The 20,844-nt window shown below is 41.8% G+C and overlaps 1 protein-coding gene across 1 annotated transcript; it reads right to left on the bottom strand.

Annotated features, from left to right (window-relative positions):
• Positions 1-1,696: 1,696 nt before the first annotated feature.
• On the bottom strand, positions 1,697-9,524 carry ANKRD1 (ankyrin repeat domain 1 (cardiac muscle)). The gene is made up of 9 exons (XM_010565035.1): positions 9,498-9,524; positions 7,705-7,884; positions 5,753-5,890; positions 5,555-5,662; positions 4,805-4,903; positions 3,575-3,673; positions 3,332-3,430; positions 3,069-3,167; positions 1,697-1,807 (listed from the first exon to the last, which is right to left on the bottom strand). The coding sequence occupies exons 1-9, from the start codon at positions 9,522-9,524 to the stop codon at positions 1,697-1,699; spliced, it is 960 nt and encodes a 319-aa protein (XP_010563337.1).
• Positions 9,525-20,844: the final 11,320 nt, after the last annotated feature.

Genomic DNA, 20,844 nt, shown 5'->3' with positions numbered 1-20,844 from the left:
AATTTTTATGGAGAAGAGTGTGTTCACAAATAAAGCCTACAGCTGGCAAGGTGACACGCGTGAGTTATGGTCCTTGTGTGAGAAAAGTCTCATCTGTCTGAGGCTGTTGGCCTTAAGTCTAGGATAGCTGGCTGCAGACAGAATAGGTGTTTCTTCCGCACGCTCCTCTGTGGGGTTTCTGTAAATTCACTTAGTCTCCAAAATTGGCACTCCAGTAACAACTATTCATCACTGTCCACTCCTGACCCCACCTCATTGCCCTGGACATTGCCTTGGCCAGACTGTAAAGCCTGCTGGCTAGAAGCCAACTGACATGGGTTGGTGAAGGTGTGTGGGAGCCTGTGGTGTATTTTGCTGGGAGGCCACGCCATAGGGCATTAGAATTTTAACTGAATGCAGCATGTAATGTCCCAATGAAATTGGACATTGATGCCCCTGCTAGCGGCACTGTTAAGATTGTTCTGTTTCTGCTAAAGCAAAGGGAAAGGTGCCTGCCTTTCCTAGCAGGACTCTGCCTCTCCCTTGGCTTGGGTAACTGAAAGTATCTCTTGTGGTCCACATAGTAAGTACTGACTTGCTGAGAAACTGAGATTTTAGATCAAACTCTAATAAAACTGTAACTTTGTTTTCCTAGCTACTCAAGTACTGTGTTTTTGCTTTTGTATATGTGTTTCCATTTAACAAAATAATTAAGAGATGGCATTTATCTAACAGTGGCAAGGAGGTAGCTCAAGGACTGGCTGCTCTAGGCAGCTGAGACTTCTTTTTTTTGAGTTTTTAAGAATTTTACAAGACCAAGATGTGAACTTTCTTTAAAGAAAGAGACAGAATTACCCTATGCATGCTCACTACTCCATAGCCCACTCCAGCAAATAAAAAGAACCACTCTTTATTTAATCTGAAATAGGTCAGTACAAAATGTACAGAAAAAGCAGTACAAATTTACAAATATACATGATCTGTTTTTGCATTCTTTAATCATCAGACTTCGTAGTAGTCTAGCTTAAAAAAAATTCACATTCCTGATACTGCCTCCTTTCACCTTAATAACATTGCACCTGAATCCCACAGTCCAAACGGTTACATGATGGTTGGAGCTCTGTCCTCGAGCTCTTTATCAACCATGATTGCCAAACCCTGTGCAAACCCTGTTACTCAACTGCTTCTTTAAATCCACTTGGCACCTCAGTACACCTTCTTCCATTGCACTTCCACATATCACCACTCATTTAACATATTATTTTAATAGTGAGAATTTGGCAGAGGCAAGGCAACAGTTGCAAGTATTCGCTATTTAGAGCTATTGGAAGGCCTGAGGGAAGTTGCTAATGTAGTTGAAAATACTGCCATCTAAGACAAAAGGATTTATGTTGCTGGCAAAGATTGCATTAGGAGGTAAAGCTCTATAAAAAAAAAAGCTAAAATAATACTGAGAATCATTAAAAATTACTTTTAAAATAAATAAATAATAAATAGTAATAAATAAAGCCATTTTAGAACCAGTGGAATTGTAACACTCAACTGCCTTTTAAAATAATTTCTTTGCATGTTCATTTTGCAGTTTTCAATGAAGGTGCCTCAAATAATCCAGTACCATAAATATTTTCAATAAAAATACTATGTTCAGGGCTATTTTCCTCCAGGTTCATATGAAGCATTTAAACGCAGCAAAAAGAGCGCGGTCTGGTTTCTCTCTTCATAACTTGCCTAGATGGACGCTCTTGTAGGAATTGTCTTTCAGGCTGTTGAATATCTCTTTGGTGCCATTCTGCCACTGAAGAACAAGATCCATAGGGGTTTTCCCTTGCTGGTTAAAAAAGCAGAGGAAGCAAGATTTAACTTCAGTCAGTGATTACGGAGTCCTTTGTTCTTCCCTAAATATTTGTACAGTGCATCTGCCTGATGTGAGACCTTTCTGCGCGCACAGGGTCCGACTTACTCTTGCCTCCCTGAGATCAGAGTCCCTTTGCTCTGCAGATCTAGTCCCAGTCCTGGTCAGACTCATGATGAAATCTCCCTGACTTTCAGTGAGTCTAAGCCATAGTAGCAAATACTGTGACTAGCAGGTGTTTCTTCTGATCTAGTTTAAACTGATTAGAAATACATTTAGATGAAACCTCAGTAAGACACTCTTCTGTTTAATTGAGAATTCAGATAAGAGTTTGTACTCGTTTAATTAGGTTACGAACCACATCTAAATTAAGTAGGAGCAACTTTTGTGTGCAGACAAAGCCTGAGAGAGCAAGTCTTTGGCCTTCGGGGCTGTACCTTTCATCATTTTCATACTCTGATGAAGGATAATGCCAGGAGTGGCCCTGCTTTGGAGAGTGTGGGCAGAGAATAGGGGGTGCAAAGTGCTGCAGTGACTGGTTTCTTCCTTGCCCCCTGAAGTTTTGATTAATTGCCAATCAAAAACATTGACTGGCAGTGGTATAACCCACAGTCCATCCCACTGCTGCTTGGTTTGGGAGAAAGGGTCTGTGATGTGCTGTATCTTAACAAGTCGTCACAGAGCTCCAGCAATGCATCTGCTGCTGCTGTTGTGGTGGCTGTGAGCAAACAGGCAGGTGTGGGGCTTCTTAAATTGAAGCTCTGCTGAGCCATGGGGATTTGTTGCCCAATGGTCAGGTTAACAGCCAGTCATCCAGATGTAGTGCTTGGGCTCACCATCAGCTGTGGGCTTAACAGAAAGGAGATTTCTCTGACAAGCTAAGATCTTTGTTGTCTCAGTGGAGGTTGAAACCCAGGAGTTTTGCAGAGAGCAAGTGTCTGTGCATTATATCTTTTCAACATATGATATGTGTAATTAAAATAAATCATAGAAAGATGTTGTTTTAAGTTGAAGCTGATGGGTTCTGGTTTTAGAAGAGGTACTGGTTTTTCCTCTTCTCGCGTACCTCACCCAAGTTATACTTTCCCTGTGTCAGCTCTGCTTTAATTAACTGTGGAGTGATCTAATTAAGTCTGTTCACCATGGTCGCTCTCGGCCTTGAAACCTATGAAATTGCTCTGAAGGGAAACTTATTCTAAAGCGTTTTGAATTACTGCATTTTTTTGCTGTTACTTACACAGTTCTTTATAGTTAGATCTGCTCCATACAGAATCAGAAGCCTGATCATTTTGTAGCGGTTCAGCCTCACAGCATCATGCATCGGTGTGTCTCCTTCCTAGAGGCACAAGACATGGACCACAGTGTCAGTCCCGCCGGTCCAGCACCATGGTCCAGCCCCAACTGCCTAGCTGGGGTTTTTACAGGCACGTGGAACTATTGAGGCAGGCAGCAGCTTGATGCTACCTGATAGCTGACAGGTAAGAAGTTGTTGGTACTTACTCTGTCTCTGGCATTGAGATCTGCTTCACAGGCGATGAGGTGCTCCCCGCAGTCATACTGACCCGTTCTCACAGCCACGTGCAAAGGGGTGCTGAGCAGCTGAGAGGTGAGAGGAGAAAGCAGTCAGTGGCATGGAACAGGTAAAGACTGCTTCAAGAATGGCTGCCAAAAATTATCTACTTGGAGTAAGGGTCAGCTTTTCATCTCCAATTTAAAAAGCTCTAGAGTCCCAGAAACACATACCTTGTCTCTTGCATTTCTGTTTATCCCTTTGTCCAGTAAGAATTTCAGAACATCCAGGTTCCCCCCACGGCATGCCCAGTGCAGGGCTGTAGATTCAAGCTGCAGCAGGAAAAACAAATGGAAACTAATTTAATTCATCATTATATTAAAAAAGAACCAAAAAACCAAAAAAACACAAAACATTTTGATCGAATTTCTAAATTAATCCAAAAATAGTTTTCATGCAAATTAACCTAATGCACTTCACTGTGATCACTGAGTTGTTGCTAGTAACAGCTTTTCTTATTTTGCCCTAATTTCTTTAGTTCTGTGAGTTTCTCACTCTTCACACTTGCTGCATATTGCTCTTAAAGACAGAGATCTTGACAAAGCTGCTGTGAGAGAGGATGTGTTTTGTCTATTCTGTGAACTTAGAAGTTATCTTTAGCCAGGTATGTGGCTGGTATGTGCTAGTTAATATTTTTTATTTGATGCCTTTGGGGTTCTAAAATGCATAGAAAATAAAATGAAGCTCAAGGGAAAGAACAGTTCTCCTTTTTAGAAAAAAAACGACCAAACTGAAGCAGGTCCACAAAGTGAATTAGAACCCTTTTCCTCTACAAGATTCTGTTTCTCTGCCCTCAGCTGTGCTGGGACGGGTGGAATGGCCCTTGAAGGTCTTGCTCTGCCTGTTGTTCCTCCTGTTTCTCACACTCCAGGCGCTGCTGGGTTAAGCGAGGAGGAACAAGGCTGGCCTGTTCCAACTGTTTAGCAAAGGGAGGAAGAGGTCAGAGAGGAGAAGCAAAAAAACAGCTGCAGAAGCTGTTGATACTCAGCTACCCTTGTGGCTGGCATTCTGGAAAAGCAGGGGTCTCTCTGGAGTGCAGCCTTGAAATCCTGGTGGAGAAGAATGTACGCGTTGCACTGAGCCCTGGATACATGCGTGGGACAGTGGTATCTCCACCACCTGCTAGCAGGCTGAAGTGGTAGCCTGACCTCAGCTCTCTTACCCTAAGTTAGGCTTTGTTGTTTGTGGCAGTCTACTGTTCCTCTGCTTCCTGTGTTTTCCAGCGACCATTTTGGCAAAGGGAGGCAAACACCCCCTCCTGAAACCTCTTCTCAACAGTGTTATTTTAAGGATAAACTTACAGGCCTTTTAATGCTCCTCTTCTATATGAAGCACTTCTGTAAGTGCATCTCTTGGCACTTATAAAACAGTTTTTTGAAAGAAGTGTGAGCTGATGTGCATACCATGTCTTTCTGTTCAAGCTGGGCTCCAGCTTCCACCAACTTTTTCACCGCCTCTAGATGTCCTTCAGAGCATGCCCTGTGCAATGCAGTGCGTTTGTACTGGCAATTAAAATGGTGCAAAGTCAGATATTAAATATGGCACAGAGATATCTTTAAATCTTTTCTCCCCTCCTCCCTAGGATGATGGCAAATACATGCTTCATGCTGATTCATTTTCAAGAGCTAATACTTTTGAGACCTGAAATCTGCTAAATTTTAATAGCATCCTGATAGCTGAGAGCTGCCTACCCAGCATTTTAAAGGGTGTGAGAAAGATCTGCAGTATGGCATTCAAATTTAAAATGATGCCTGTTGAGTTCCCCCGTCCAACATGCTACACTGTGTTTTTCAAATGCAGCTTATGCATTATGGAGTATGAGGGCAGGCAGCATCACTTTTTTTGTCATTCTGCAGACAAATTTCTTGTCTCTTCATCTGTAGCAATCGAAGATCACCAGTTACAGAAAATCAGGGTTTCCTGGGCACCAACAGCTTTCTTTTAAATATAAAGATTCTTTTGAGGTAATATTACTTCAAAGGGTCCCAGTGGCCCCTTTATCATTACAAAACTTCCAGCATTTATTTACTTCCCCCCACCCATTTTTTCTCCTCATAAATGTAGAAGCTACAAAACCTAGTGGTAAAAGTTATTTTTGCACTGCAATAACCTCTCTTCTGTAGTAGGCTTAGCAGTAAGAAGGAAAATTGTACCTCATCACAGATGTTTGGATCCCCTTTGTCTGACAGGTATTTTTCAATTACTGGCAACTTATTCTCCAGTGCAGCTCTAAAGAATGTGGGTATATCCACTGGTCCTGTCTGATGAAAAGAAATATACAGGGCATAAATGTGTGTGGCACAAAACCCCATCAATGCTTTCCCAGAAGAAGGTACTTTGAAATAACTTACAATAACTTCTGGTTCAGGTTCCTTTAAAATGGGCGCTTTCACTTTCTTGCATTTTTTCTTCTTCTTCAGCTGAATAATTTTTTCAAGATCCTCCAAGTTTTCAAGTTTTGACCTCTCCTCTAATTTCTTCTTCTTCAGCTGAAATAAATGAGGGAAGCCAGCAAGCTGAGCCGAGTGTGACTACCTATCCCTTTCAGAGTCGCAGGACAGTGTGTGATACTATTCAGCAGAATTCAGTTAAGACTGGATGAACTTTGAAATAAGTTGTCTTTTTTTTATACAGCTAGGGCTAATTGACCATTAGAATAAGTTACTAAGTGTGTGAGAAACTCTGTATCATCTATAGGTTTTCATACACCATTGGACCTCCTTCTAAATGCTGCTTTAGCCATATGTTGTGGGCTTAAATAGCATGAATTTAGGCCAGGAGTCAAAGCAACTCTGCAGTCCTTTCTGGCCCAACAATTTAAGAAATCTCATGTGCAGCTTATGAGAGCTGGGAAACCCCTGCAGTTTTAGCTGACTTCCACCAAGCGTTTTTTCTTCAACCACTTTCATGATGCAGCCCCTGATTTATTGTAACTTAATCCTCTTTGATGAAAAATATACCCTTAAGTGAAGAGCAAGGTTTATACCATTCTTAGCATTTCAGTCAGCCAGTGTTACATTTTGGTAAGCTACAAAGAATGTCCTCAGTATCCTTGGAGGGGCAGTTCAATAAATGTTTAAGACTTCTTCAAGCCTGCTTGTAAAAAGCATCCCTGCATGAAGTCAGTGTGGGGCACTGCTAACATCAAGGGCAAATGTGTTGCCTGAACTGAGATCCCAGGTACCATGAGGTGTCCTTGACTTCAGGAGGGGGATTCACAAACAAGGGGGAACTCAGGGGGAATACGGATGACGTTCTGTCCCATGGTATCATTAAGGGTAAATATATTGGTGAGACCCTGTCATATGGTATACATTTTTTTCAACTGAATTCTTATTCCACTTACTTCCACCTCTTCTTTTTATTCTTCTCTGCATTTAGGGTTTGATCTGCAGATCACTGACTTAATGAAAAATACTTACGTTTGCTGAGTGGACTGTGGATCAGCTGGAAACCCAAAAAGTTCTTAGGACCCTGTTTTGGAGGAACTCAAAAAACTCTGTAGCAAGTAACGATCTCTGTTGAAGGTGAAGGTCAGTAGTGTTTATTTTAATATTTCTGAGGCTCACTTTCCCACCCTTCTTTTTTCAGAACAGAGTCTTATGTCCCCAGCTAGTTAGACTCTTTCATTCCCAAATCACTTTAAATTTTTAGGCCAGTTGGTTGCTTATTCACCAAAGAATTTAAGAAGTTACAGCTACTGTATTTGGGAGGAAAAAAGCATCAGTTCTTAGGGATATAGGGAGAATTGTCATGCTCCAGGAATATAAAATGGTACTTTTCTGTAGACCAGTATCACTTTCATTTGTAATTGTTTTTCCCAAATGTGCTAGTAAGCATAATGCAGTGTTTTCATAAAAAAGAACTTTTTCATGGTAGATAAGGCTTCTGGCTTCAGAAATGCACTCATATCTATCTTGGATTAGTTATTTTTGGTGGCAGTCATCAGGTGAGCAAGCTGAAGGTGTCTTACTGGCTATGATTGCTCCCCCTGTTTACTGACAGCTAGCAGCAGAGGACTCTGGGCAGGAGGGAGCCCCCAGGGTTTCAGTCAAACATTATAGGGGGAGTTTGGGGTTCTGCTTCACAGTGTTACTGCCTGCATCCATAGGCTACAGGATTCAGCAGATCTCCATGACCTTCAATGGACTTTAGACCAACGTCCTTTCATGGTGATCTCCCAAGGGTGTATCTAGCTCATCATGCATGTATTTCTAACTTAGAAAGAGGCAAAACTTCAAGGGCTGCAACAGAGAGTGCACACAGGATAATAAAAAGCCAAGCACAAAACCCAAGAGCCTACCTCTGCTTCTATTTTTTTCTCCTTCTCATAAGCCAGATCACCTCGGGTCAGTGAGTGTTCAGAGACTGTCTTTAGGTCCTCCTGCTTCTCTAATCTTACAGCAGCTTCATACTCCCCATTTTTGAAGTCCTCAGGGAGGAAGCTGCCAGTCTCTTTATCATCGGCTTTCTTCCCAGTCACCTGTAAAAACAAACATGATATAATACAAGCAGCAGTTTCATGACTGCAGTAGCCAGTCCCTGGGAACATGGATTACCTAGGGGCTAACTGCATGTCATTCCTGTCCTGCTCTAGCAGTGTGTGACAGAGTGCAGACCTCATTCAGCCTGTGCCTGGATTAACTGTGTACATGAACGGCTAGAGCAGTCTTGCTTGCAGGCAGACCTCCCACATCCACGCAGCAACTCCCCCTTGGCATCTTCAGGACCTGGATCAAGATCCACGAGGCCAGCTCACAGTCTAACTCCCTGCCTGGCTGGGGCCGAGGTACTGCTGTATTGACAAAAGCCAGAGAGTTGGAAAGAGCATCCTTTTTGTTCAGGGTTTTCTTGTTTGCTCACTTGCCAGCATGTCAGACTCATCAGAAGTCTGTAAAAGGCTGTGGAAAAAAGCTACCCCGATTAGCCACCACCACCCTGCAAGTGTTGAGCAGGGGAACTGAGCAGGTAGAGTGGGAGCAGAGGCTTTCTCCCTTGGACCTTACAGTTTTAGTGAAACCCATCCAGTGCAGTTAAATTGGGTTGCTGAGTAATTTCAAGGCTCTTTTACCCATCACTGTCAGTACCAAAGTTCCCATTTATAGCACTCGGCACAATAGCGGAAGGTAGTTCCCACCCAGAAGCTATGTGATGCCGCGCAGCAGCACAGCTTTCAATAGCTTTCAGAAATATTTCTGAAGCTCAATTAAGTATGTACAAAGAGATAACTTGTTAAACTTAGTAGAAGCTGTTGTGTATTTTGAGAGTGGCTCAGTAAATTCATGTGGCCTAGACTGCCTTCCCATTCAATCACCTCGTAAAATCATGTTTTTGTAGAGTTGAACACAAGAGAAACTGTCAGGGCCTTGCCAAAGAATTTAAGACAGCATTATCTAGTTAGGCTGTATGGCAGTTGCACCTTAACATAGCCATCTGGAAAAAAAAGCAGTTTCTGCATTATCTTCCAGTGTTTTACTGGATCATTCCTGTTTTCCAGTTTATTGATCAAATCAGGCATTCTTAGTCTGAACCCTGCAGTGGAATGTCCCATTACTTGTGGTCTGGTTTAGACATTACTTTTCAAAGCTTGTTATACCGTGAACAGCAGTGGGTTTAGGAACTGTTAGTTTATTATTAAAAAATAATACTATTACTAAACTCTTTGTTTAGTATTAGAAAATACTTCAGTTTCTCTGCATTGATACCTCCTCCCAGTCCCTTACTAGATTGGAATTACTCAGTGCGATCATTAACTTAGTAGCTTCTAAATAAATAAAAACTGAAATCAAGGTCAAATGAAAATACATAGATAAATTTTGGTCAGTCTCTTCTTCCTGGTGAACTATGTTCTGATGCAAAATCCAAACAGCTATGTCATTTTATCAATGGTGAGCTCCCTTCCCAAGGAAAAGTTAAAGTGAGAATATAATGGGGTAACATACAGTATGTACAGGGTTTGCACCCATAGCACAGCAGTGCTGGTAACCTGCTAAATCACTTCAAGGATCCACAAAGGTTGTTGTCTCTCTCTGCCTAATATAATGACAGTCTAGAAAGAAAAGTGATTATGAATAAATGAAAGAAGGTTGTACCTACCAGCTCTTCTACTTTCATCATCATCATATTTGCTGGTGTTTGAAGGCTGTAAGGCTGAAACTCCAAAATGCTCAGGCCAGCTCTGCAGGGACCGCCACGCTAGCTTTGCTTATATATCTTTGGGAGAACTGTGCCTGGATGAGATAATCTTCCAACCTGGGAATCCAAGTATGCCCCTTGGGCTTGCCAGCTGAGAGGTAGGCTCGCGCTAATTCCAGACATGTTAACGAGCCAGATCTGGTGTCGAGGCAGGGAGGGGGGCGTCAGTTAGGCGAGGAAGGGTGAGCCTCACAGTCTAACCACACCGAGTATGTGAATCGGAATGAAATGTGAGCTCATCATTCCTTTGGCAATGACTGCACGGCTCAGTAATGTGAATCATTCTGTGTTCCCAGTGCCCACTAGGACAGCTGTCTGTTGATATAGCACTATAACTTCATCTTCTTTTTTTTTTTTTTTAATTTGTTTTTAAACTGACATTCAGATGACTGTAAGACACTGGATAGGGTAAGTGGCTTATGTACAATAATTGTAGTAATATCTTCCTAATAAATGGATTATGACCCCTTAAGTCTCGGAAAACCATTCTTTTCATTGCTATTTATTCTTGGATGATAAACAGTTTTAGGGGAAAGGATTTTTCTCATCATGATGGCAGTCTTCTATATTTGTTGGAGGAATTCTCTGAAGGGATTGCTAAACCAGAATGATGTCTCTGGTGCTAAAAGGGCCTATGACGTGATAAGTTACAATCAGTGTAAGATCTCAAAACAGCAAGCTTTGCATTTTTCTGGGACTTTCTCAGTCATCATAAGCAGAATAATAGATTATGTCCTATTATGCCAAAAAAAGTAAAACTAATACTGTTTTCACAGTCAATATTTTCCTTTTGGATATCAGAGAATAGGGGCACAGAAGTGATTTGTTCATTTTTTGAGATTAGATGGGTTACAGACAAATATATACAGATAATGTGTGTGTTTTGGGGAAGAGGAGTTATTGAGTGCTTTGGGAAAGCTTTTCTTGTGCCATGAATCAGAGTAGCATGGAAGCAGGAGAATGAACACTAGCAGAAGGCAATTTTATGAAAGGAAGATGCACTAACCTTTGCATTTAAAGCGTGTGGATAAATGCCAAGAAAAATCAGTTCTGGCATTCTGCAATACTTGGACCTCCTGTCTGGTGAGGTATAAGCCTGGCTGTAGGCATCCAGGTCACCTGGCTGAAATGAATACAACTGCTCAGGTGCTTCAAGTACAACATGTACATAAGTGCTTCACCAAATCAAGACCTAACTATCTTGGGTGTTGTTTGTATCATTAGCATCATTAGCATGCTGCGTTCCTGACACTGACCTTTCAAGGTGTCTCTCCTCTGAACTATCTCCCAGTAATCTGAGTACATCCAAACTTGTCTTCTAGTGCCCATCATACCTATGCCCTCCCTTTCCCTGAAATGAAGCTGGACATCAGGTGGTTCCTTTACTACTCAGAATATATATGACATTAGAGGATGAGCCCCAGAACTAAAATAGAGTATGTGGCAGCAATAGAACCTTTCAGAAAATTTTTTTCCAAACCTAAGTACAGCCAGGCTATCATTCCCCTAGTGTGGTATGTCCTGAATCACACTGCCAGGCTTTTTTTCACAGCAGTTTTGTACTCCTGCTATGTGTCTCTATGATAAAAGGCAGCTCGGTTTGGCTTTTTCTTAGAATCATAGAATCATTTAGGTTGGAAAAGACCTTCAAGATCATCGAGTCCAACTGTTAACCTAGCACTGCCAAGTCTACCACTAAACCATGTCCCCAGGTGCCACATCTACATGTCTTTTAAATACCTCCAGGGATGGTGACTCAACCACTTCCCTGGGCAGCCTGTTCCAATGCCTGACAACCCTTTCAGTAAAGAAATTTTTCCTAATGTCCAACCTAAACCTCCCCTAGTGCAACTTGAGGCCATTTCCTCTCGTCCTACCTCCAGCCACCTGACAGAAGAGACCAGCACCCACCTCACTACAACCTCCTTTCAGGTAGTTGTAGAGAGCAATAAGGTCTCCCCTCAGCCTCCTTTTCTCCAGGCTAAACAACCCCGGTTCCCTCAGCCGCTCCTCATAAGACTTGTGCTCCAGGCCCCTCACCAGCTTTGTTGCCCTTCTCTGGACACGCTCCAGCACCTCACACGTCTTTCCTGTAGTGAGGGGCCCAAAACTGAACACAGTACTCGAGGTGCAGCCTCACCAGTGCCAAATACAGGGGGACGATCACCTCCCTGCTCCTGCTGGCCACGCTATTTCTGATGCAGGCCAGGATGCCGTTGGCCTTCATGGCCACCTGGGCACTCTGCCGGCTCATGTTCAGCCGGCTGTCAACCAGCACCCCCAGGTCTTTCTCTGCTGGACAGCTTTCCAGCCACTCTATCCCAAGCCCGTAGCACTGCATGGGGTTGTTGTGACCCAAGTGCAGGACCCAGCACTTGGCCTTGTTGAACCTCATACAGCTGGCCTCAGCCCATTGATCCAGCCTGCCCAGATCCCTCTGTAGATCCTTCCTACCCTCGAGCAGATCAACCCTGCCTCCCAACTTGGTGTCATCCACAAACTTGCTGAGGGTGCACTCGATCCCCTCGTCCAGGTCATTGATAAAGACATTTAACAGAACTGGCCCCAGTACTGAGCCCTGGGGAACACCACTTGTGACCTGCCGCCAACTGGGTTTAACTCCATTCATGACAACCCTCTGGGCTCGTCCATCCAGCCAGTTTTTCACCCAGCGAAGAGTACACTTGTCCAAGCCATGAGCTGCCAGCTTCTCAAGGAGTATGCTATGAGAGACAGCGTCAAAGGCCTTGCTGAAGGTAGACAGCACCCACAGCCTTCCCCTCATCGACTAGGTGGGTCACCTGGTCATAGAAGGAGATCAGGTTGGTCAAGCAGGACCTGCCTTTTGTAAACCCATGCTGACTGGGCCTGATCCCCTGGAGGTCCTGTACGTGCTACATGATGGCACGGAGGATGATCTGTTCCATAACCTTCCCTGGCACTGAGGTCAGGCTGACAGGCCTGCAGTTCCTTGGATCATGCTTCTGGCCCTTCTTGTAAGTGGGCGTCACATTTGCTAACTTCCAGTCAACTGGGACCTCCCTGGTTAGCCAGGACTGCTGATACATGATGGAAAGTGGCTTGGTGAGCCCTTCTGCCAGCTGCCTCAGTACCCTTGGGTGGATCCCATCTAGCCCCAGAGACTTGTGTGTGTCTAAGTGGTGTAGCAGGTCACTAATCATTTCCCTTTGGATTATGGGGGCTTCATTCTGCTCCCCATCCCTGTCTTACAGCTCAGGGGGCTGGGTACCCAGAGAACAAGTGGTCTTACTGTTAAAGACTGAGGCAAAGAAGACATTAAATACCTCAGCCTTTTCCTCATCCTTTGTCACTGTTTCCCCCCACATCTAATAAAGGATGGAGATTCTCCCTAGCCCGCCTTTTGTTGCTAATGTATTAATATATAAGTATATATATAAACAAGAATATATGTATCCTTGTTTACAGATGTGCTGTAACAACTTATCTCAGTCTGTTTTGTTTTGTGACACTTATTTGGGAGATTGTCTTGAAATCCACAGCCCTAACAAGACAGCTGCAAAGACTACTTCTTGTTTAGTGGAAACAGATCACAGCAGATACCTGATGTGGGAAGAGAAATGTAGGGGTTTGCTTTAAGAAAAAAAACCTGTTTAAGAAGCTGTGAACTACCTCTGGCCCTATTGTATTTGAAACTTACTTTTCCTTTTTTTTTTTAAACAGCCTTTACTTTTCCTTTTTTTTGCTTTCCTTTTTTTTATACAGCCTGGTACATAAAACTGACTCAGCACAACCTAAACTGGAATGTTTAAGTGGATAGATCTTCCTCTGCAAATCGTACGTAAATCCAGAGCCAGAATAGCTTTACAGGAAACCTCAGTGCTCTGAGGGGAAACACAAACCCACTTCTCACATCATGAGTGCTACCAAAAACCCCCAGTTTATTTAGAGATAATTCAGTAATTGTCTTTAAAACATCCTATCCCTGATGACTAAAAGAATAATAAAGAATAAAAAAGAATCTTCCTGGATTATCCTGAGCTTCTGTGTGAAAAGGATGGCACACAGAAACCCACTTTAACCAAAGGCTGGAATCTAAATTAACCTAATGGTAAATGCTTTTAAGCTAAATGTCATGTAAACCAAGGTAACCCCATTGAAATAGTAGAAATGCACTGATTCATATCAGCTAAGACTCTCGGCCGGATGCTTATCGATAGTGCTTAATACTGTAGGGGGAAGTAGTATAATGAGCTTGCAACTTTGTGCTGGACTGTAACCACTTAATCACCTTTCAACAAGTGATTTCTCGTTAAGGTGGTAATAGCAGATGGTCAGTGGGAGATATGTAACGGGAGTCTGAAAAACTCTTGCCACTCCGCTAAAGGATAAGGGCAGAGCAATGATCTTCAAGGTGTAAGGCAATCGGATTTGTCACAAAAAAGCTTCACAGAGAAAAACACAAAAGTGCAGTAGGCTCAGCATGACAGAGAGAAAACTATATGGCACACCCTGTTCCCTGCTATCAAAAGAGAACTTGTCTGAATAGTGTAAAGAATTTCTGTAATTAATTTTTTAAAGAGGTTAATGGTAGAGTGAAAGTATTATGTGTGATACAGATGATATTGCCACCTCCTGTCAAGTGTATTACCATCATGTTTTCAATGCCGTCACTGCTGTACTCAGCTATCTTACATTTTCCAGCACTCTGCCCTTGGCTCTGCCCTTGCATCTGAAGATGTTGCCCTTTGGAACGCCATTGTGCCTGGCTGTCTGTCCGTCTCCTGCTGCTGAGTAAGTAAAGGTATGAAAAAATCAGTTGCTGGGGAGTGGTTATGCACCTAAGAGGTTATTAATCCAGCAAAATATGTTCCATGTGTGCAATGAAGGATAAATTCATACGTAAGGTAAATGTATGCAGCAGTAACCCATAGCTTACTCCTCCTGGATTAGTGGTCTGTTGGTGTGTAATGGCTTGTCCATTTCTCAGTTTGTGTGAGCATCCAGCATGTCTCACGTATATCCACATACAACAGAGCAGTAAATAATAGTATATTGCAAGAATTGTATTTGTTTCCTCCTCTTTTTTTAGCTGTTTGTTTTCCATCAAAGGCAGGAAACACTTTATTTGTCTAACATATACTCTTTGATATTTATTGTCAAAAAGCAGTTTGGGTATCAGTTAACTATAATATGCAAATTATACCACTCATGCTCTAACTTTTTCAACATAGTGATATATATGTCTGTCTGCTTTTTCTAAATTGATCAGGGAATTGCTACAGCATCAGTTTAAGACAACTTGGAGACTTCTTACCACTGTATATTTTTGTGTATAAAACTACTAAAGAGAAACACATTGTCTCCTTAGGGAAAAAAAAAACCAAACTATTTCACCTAAGAATATAAAGTTAGTTTTAAGTACCAAATTAGAATATGAGAAATTATTAAATTAAAGGATGAGGCTATAATTCCATTTCTTCAGATCAGTTGTTATCAAAGAAACAAAGAAGTCAGTCTGGCAGGTTGCTGTCTGGCCAGCACAGTCCTCTGGTGTCAAAACCCAAACCAGCAATGAGTCAATAATTGCATCACTTACTGTAGGGCTTAAAAAAACCCTCCTCAAATGACATTTGAGTTGGGGATTTCACATAGTAGGAAAAAAATACTGTGATTTCTATTTAAACACAAGGGATTTGAATTTATCTGAGGCCATGAGCTTTATCATGATGGCATTTGTACAACATGAATCTGGCTAATTCACCTTAATGGGTCTCAGTTAACAAGCAAGTACGGCAAAACACACCAGAAGGGTTGTTATCTGTGGCCAAATGGGTTTATCTACAGGCTACTTGGCCTTCCTAGTCAGCAATATAGGTCAAGGTCCTGCTGCTCCAGCACACCTGTGCTGGTGCTGTGGTCAAGGAAGTACAATATTCCCTCAGCTGCTGCTGCAAAAAGGCTTTTCTGTATCAATGAGGAGTTGTCTAAAAGGTTTCTGCCATTCATGAATACTCTAGAACAACTCCAAGTAAGTCAGGAAAGGAAAAGTGCTCAAAGTAGAGAACTGCAGAAGTTATTATCCTTACAGTGAGAGGATGCTTGCAAATCCTGGTCACTTGAGTCATGATCCAACGGGTACCTATGCTGGCCAACTGCTCTGCAGTAAAGCATGGCCAGTGCTTTTGACTGGCAATAAGGGAGAATTCAGCTTCACTCCAGAGAAGCTGTGACATTTTTAAGTTTATTTTTATTTTTAATTTTCACGTTGTCTAACTTAAATCCTCCAGTTATTGAATCTTGCTATACCCTTGCCTGAAAGCTCCTGAGAGCTCCCTCTTGTCCCAGTAGTGCAATGCTTTTTTGCTGTGTAAATGTAAGGGGATGCTATAGTTTTGGGTGATACAAACATCCCTCTGAAATGCTGCATAGCATGCGCAGGACTGTTCCTTGTTTATGAAGAAAAAATCCAGGTCCTAGCTGTCCTTCTCTGCACTTACAGAGCAAAAGTAGCAGCTCAGGAGACACAGAAGGGCTCTGTTGGTCAGCAGTGACAGACTTCATGGGCTGTTCATGAGGGAGCAATGGTCCCTTGCAACTGGCTGCTTCAATTTGGGGAATTCCACTCTGCAAAGGTGGCAAGTTTTGTGCAGGGCTGCTTACCAGCAGTGGCCAAATAGCATCTAACCGTTGCTTTGCCCTGTAGCATTACATTACAGCACATGTTGAAGTAGTCATCTAACAGGATTCCCAAATCGCTCTCCAGGCAGAATCGACCAAATTACAGTCACAACATGCAATAACAGGGAGGACCCTGGAAGGTCGTCTAGTCCAAGTTTCTGCTCAAAACAAGGTCAAAACTGAATTTGGGTAAGGTTGCTCAGGGCTTCATCCAGTCAGATCTTGAAAACATCCAAGGACAGAGATTTCATAACCTCCCTGGCCATCCTGATCCAATGCCTGAGTATCACCATAGTGATTTTTTTTCCCTTCTATACAGTTGAAACTTTTCCTGTTTCAATTTATGATCATGGTGTCTCATTTTCTTCCCATAAACCTCTGTAAAGAGCCTGGCTCTGCTTTCTTTGTAACCTCCTCATAGGCTGGTCTTAGTTTCCCTGAAACCTTGTCTTCTCCAGGCTGAACAAGTCCAGTTCACCCAGCCATTTCTTAAATGGTAAGTGCTCCAGCCCCCAGCCATCTTGGGACTGATTTTACATCATTGTTTGGACATGTGATGAAAATACTAAACGATGTTGTACCAGGAACTGATCCTTGTGGGAATCTGCTGGAAATAGTTCCACTCATTACTCTCACCACTTTGCGATCTGTCAGTGAGCCAGCTTTTAGTTCTTCCAAAGTGCATCCTTTTAATTCCATATAATGCATGCTTTTTAATCACACCGACATATGCCATGAAATGAAATGCTTTGGCAAGACCCATGTAAACTGCATTAACATGAATGCTACTCTCAAGCAGACCTTTCATCCTGTGGAAAGAGACTTTTTTAAAAAGATCTGCTTTGCATCCAGCCACATGGCTTGGCATTCATTGCATATAACACGTCTGATTCTTTCTTGATAAAGCTTTGGTTAACCCTTCTCCCTGTTTCCCCAGAACCGAGTCAGGTCAGCCTGCCTGTTGTTTTCTTTCATCATTTTCAGCCAGTCAAAATATCTTGGGAGCTAAGGAAAAACAAAAAGGACCTTCTCTGCTTTACTGGCACTGAGGCTGGCCTGAGATCATTAGATGCAACGCAAGCAGATGCTCTACCTCAGGGAGGTTCCTGCATCTTGTGAATAAAAGGGAGCTCAGGGAATCAAGGCAAGAAAGAATCGGATGGATTTTGCTTAAAAATATAAGAATGTTTTCATAGAACGTTGATTTTGTAATCTCTTAGCAAAACAATAGTATGTCACAACACTGGTATAATACATGCACTCAGACATAGTAGCCTCTCTCTTTCTCATTTATCAAAACCATATCCTCTATAATGTTAGAAACAGGTTGAGGAGATATTGAAAAACTCTATTACCTGGAAAAAACAACATTTTTATGAGGTTTTGTTTGCTTTTAACATGTTGCAATTAAAATGTAAATGCATAAATCTGCTTCACATTAAATTTGCTGAAAAGATTTTTCCCCCCCTTTCATGAGATGAGGTTTCATTGGCAGTGAGATATTATTGGATTTGCATCCAAGCTATTTTTAACAAATATCTCCTTTGATCGCCATAATACCAGTGAGGGTGGAAAAGCATTGATGCAAGTTTGGAATTACATTACATCATTTTATGTTGGTCATCCTCTTGGGGCTAGAGGGTAAGTATTTCTGTGACTGCAAACACAGATGGAAAAACCAATTTTCTCTTTTTTATCAATTTGTTACAGGTACAGTGCATAATACTAAAAATGCAATCTGAGTTTAATTTTAGAGAAGAGAGTAATAAAAAAACAACCAACCAAAACTAACCAACCAAAAAACCCCCCAAACCTAACTTTTTCTCTAAAGTATCATAATCAGAGGCAAATTTATGTCAGATGATGAACTTGGAAAAAACCTTGCGCCCTTCTGTAACACACAGAAGTTCTACAGGAGTCCATTACGACACTTTGGCATGGGATTTCTGTAATCTGTTTTTTTCAGGAGAAAATGTAGGGAATGCATGAAAAAGGAGGAAAGAGGAGTGAATGATCTAAATTGGTTTCTCTGGGCCTGCAAATGCAATGTATTCATCTGCAGGCACTATTTTTAGTAAGTTGTTATTTCAGAAGAGAAAATACCAGAAATTTCCCCCATAGCTATTTTCTCTCAGCAAAGACATCTTCACACCAGAGCCAGCTGGCTAAGGAGACCATGGGGTAGGCCTTTTCCCTGAAAAAATCTGTTGTTATCCAAATTAAGGAGCTAGAAAGGTGACTCAGTTCTTACTGAGGCTGTACTAAGCCCATACTCTGCCCATATCTAACTCACATACCCTGTAAGAAATTTTCTATGAGCTTTGCTTTCTTTTTCATGTCTTTTTAGACCATCTGTGTGGCAAAGCCAGTGTAAGGGTAGGCTGTTCTCACTATAATATGATAGAAACACCAGGGAGAGCCCTCTTTTTCCTCCCCCCAGGCAGTTGAGGGGGAGGATACAGGACAGCATTAATCCAAATGAAACACTGAATTCAATGATGAAGAAATGTAAAAACAGACACATACTTTCTTTTTTTCTGATGGATACAAGAAAAAAATCAAGAAACTGAGAGTACTGAATGGCATTCTCATTTATCTATGCCCAACTTTTCAGATGGCCAAGGGTTCTTTCTAGGTGACTGCAGAAGTGAATACATTCAGTGTTCCCATCTGAATGGAATGAAGAGGCCACTGCCTTCTCTGACACTCTGATTCAGACCACTGTGTTGTCTTTATTTCAGATGAGTGGCCATTCAATTCTGTTCAGTAACCTTGTGCTTTTATATCACATTGCATGACAAGGAGGGGAAAGGGCATTGCTTTCCTGCTTAGCAACACTGGTGGAGAACTGGTCTGAAGGAAATAAGAAATCACCAGGATCTTTGCCAAGAAACTGAAGCTTGTGAAATATAGCACAGTTTTGGCTAGTTATTTTGTTTTCTTCATAAAGTCTCTCTGCAATTCTTTGTTTTGGCAGAAAGTAGAAGAAAAATATTGAAACATTGCATGTTCGTCTAAATTCCACTGGGTTCCTGGTTTTCCTGAAGCGAGGAAGTATAGGACATCTCAGACTGACAACAACTTTGTCTGATTTCCAGCCCAAATAGGTCTATTTTTCCTTCCTCAATGTTCTTGAGCCTTATTTGTCAGAGGTCAAACTCGCAGTCACAGTCAAACTCTTACATTTGCACATGGTGGCTCAGCATGCCAGACTGCTGCATTTGTAGCCAGGTACAGATGAATTGGAGATTGTCCTTGCAATGTCCTATTGGGGTTTCCTCTTTTAGTGTTTGATCATAGAAATTAGGAGAAACTTTTTCCCTCTCTTTTGAGGGAAAAAAAATAATCACTTGAGAAGTATATGATGTTTGTCACCTCCTATCAGAAATCCCTAGTAGATGACCTAGAGACCTGCACAGACAGAAGATATAAGAATTGTTGCTTTGATCAAAAGTCAGTCAATCAATAAATCAGCAACAAGAGAAAAAATATATTCTGAAAAGAGCCAAAATAAAGCATTGCCACGTGCTTTGAATATCTACCCTGCAATAAGAATGCTATTGGCGTATTCTACATCCTACAATGGTCATTTAATTTTTGAGGGCCACTGCCATGTGCAGCCCCTATCCCAGAAACGCAAACACAGGGACTTCAAACACTGAATTTGTGATACCACCTCTAATAAAACTCGGAGAAATTAATCCCAAGAGTATGTGTCCATGCTTCCCTCGGCTAAATGCCTCAGATTTCATGGAAAATTGTATAGCTTAGTGCTGATGAGGTTGGAAGTGATGCTGCTTTCACTAGGGGTTTTTAAGGGAGGAAAAGCACCATATTCTATTTCAACCATAAATTGCTGATAAGAGGATGAAAGCATCTTCTCATTGGAAATGAATGTTTGGTAGAATGCACTCTCAAGCTGTTACATTTACAGGAACACATATATCTATGAAGGAGACCTCCAGCCTGTTGAACCAAATGAATTAATTCCAAGTAAAATATTACACCTGTCAGTACCAGTTGATTGAGAAAGTCAACTACTAAATGCACTTTGCAAGTGCACTTATGATTTGCTCAACCAGGAACTAGTGGGAGAAGATGGTAGATTTTACCTTCAGATGAAAAATGTATAGATGAAGTAGTTCCCGGATATAAAATCATAAGGCTGTAGTGCCAGATTTGACTTTTACTGTCTGAACATTTTTTTCAGAAATGAGGAATAGTCATGTGAAAGTGATTTTTCCAAAGACAGAATTTCTAGACAACTGCAGCATTAAAATGCTCAGATTTGGAGAAGTCCTACCCTTTCTGCTCTGAAGTTAGCATCAAGCACCTGCAAATACTTCTGCGGTCCCAGAGCCACTGAAGAACGTGTGTTGGGTTGCCTGCTTTTCTGATGCTGAAAGGGAACAGTCAGAATGCATCTTCCCATGCTAGCTACAAGTTAACAAAAAAAAAAGAAGCAACTTTCACATTTCATATAAGATGCTGGAAGGATATTCACATTTGTAATAACTTATGACTTTACTGCTTAATTTTCCACTGACCTTTCAAAGAACTACTTTTTTACTGAGCTGTGTAAGCAGTA

The sequence above is a fragment of the Haliaeetus leucocephalus genome, unplaced genomic scaffold (genome assembly GCF_000737465.1).
Source record: "Haliaeetus leucocephalus isolate CR32 unplaced genomic scaffold, Haliaeetus_leucocephalus-4.0 Scaffold184, whole genome shotgun sequence".
Lineage (NCBI taxonomy): Eukaryota > Metazoa > Chordata > Aves > Accipitriformes > Accipitridae > Haliaeetus > Haliaeetus leucocephalus.
This window is presented reverse-complemented; position numbering and strand designations above follow the sequence as displayed.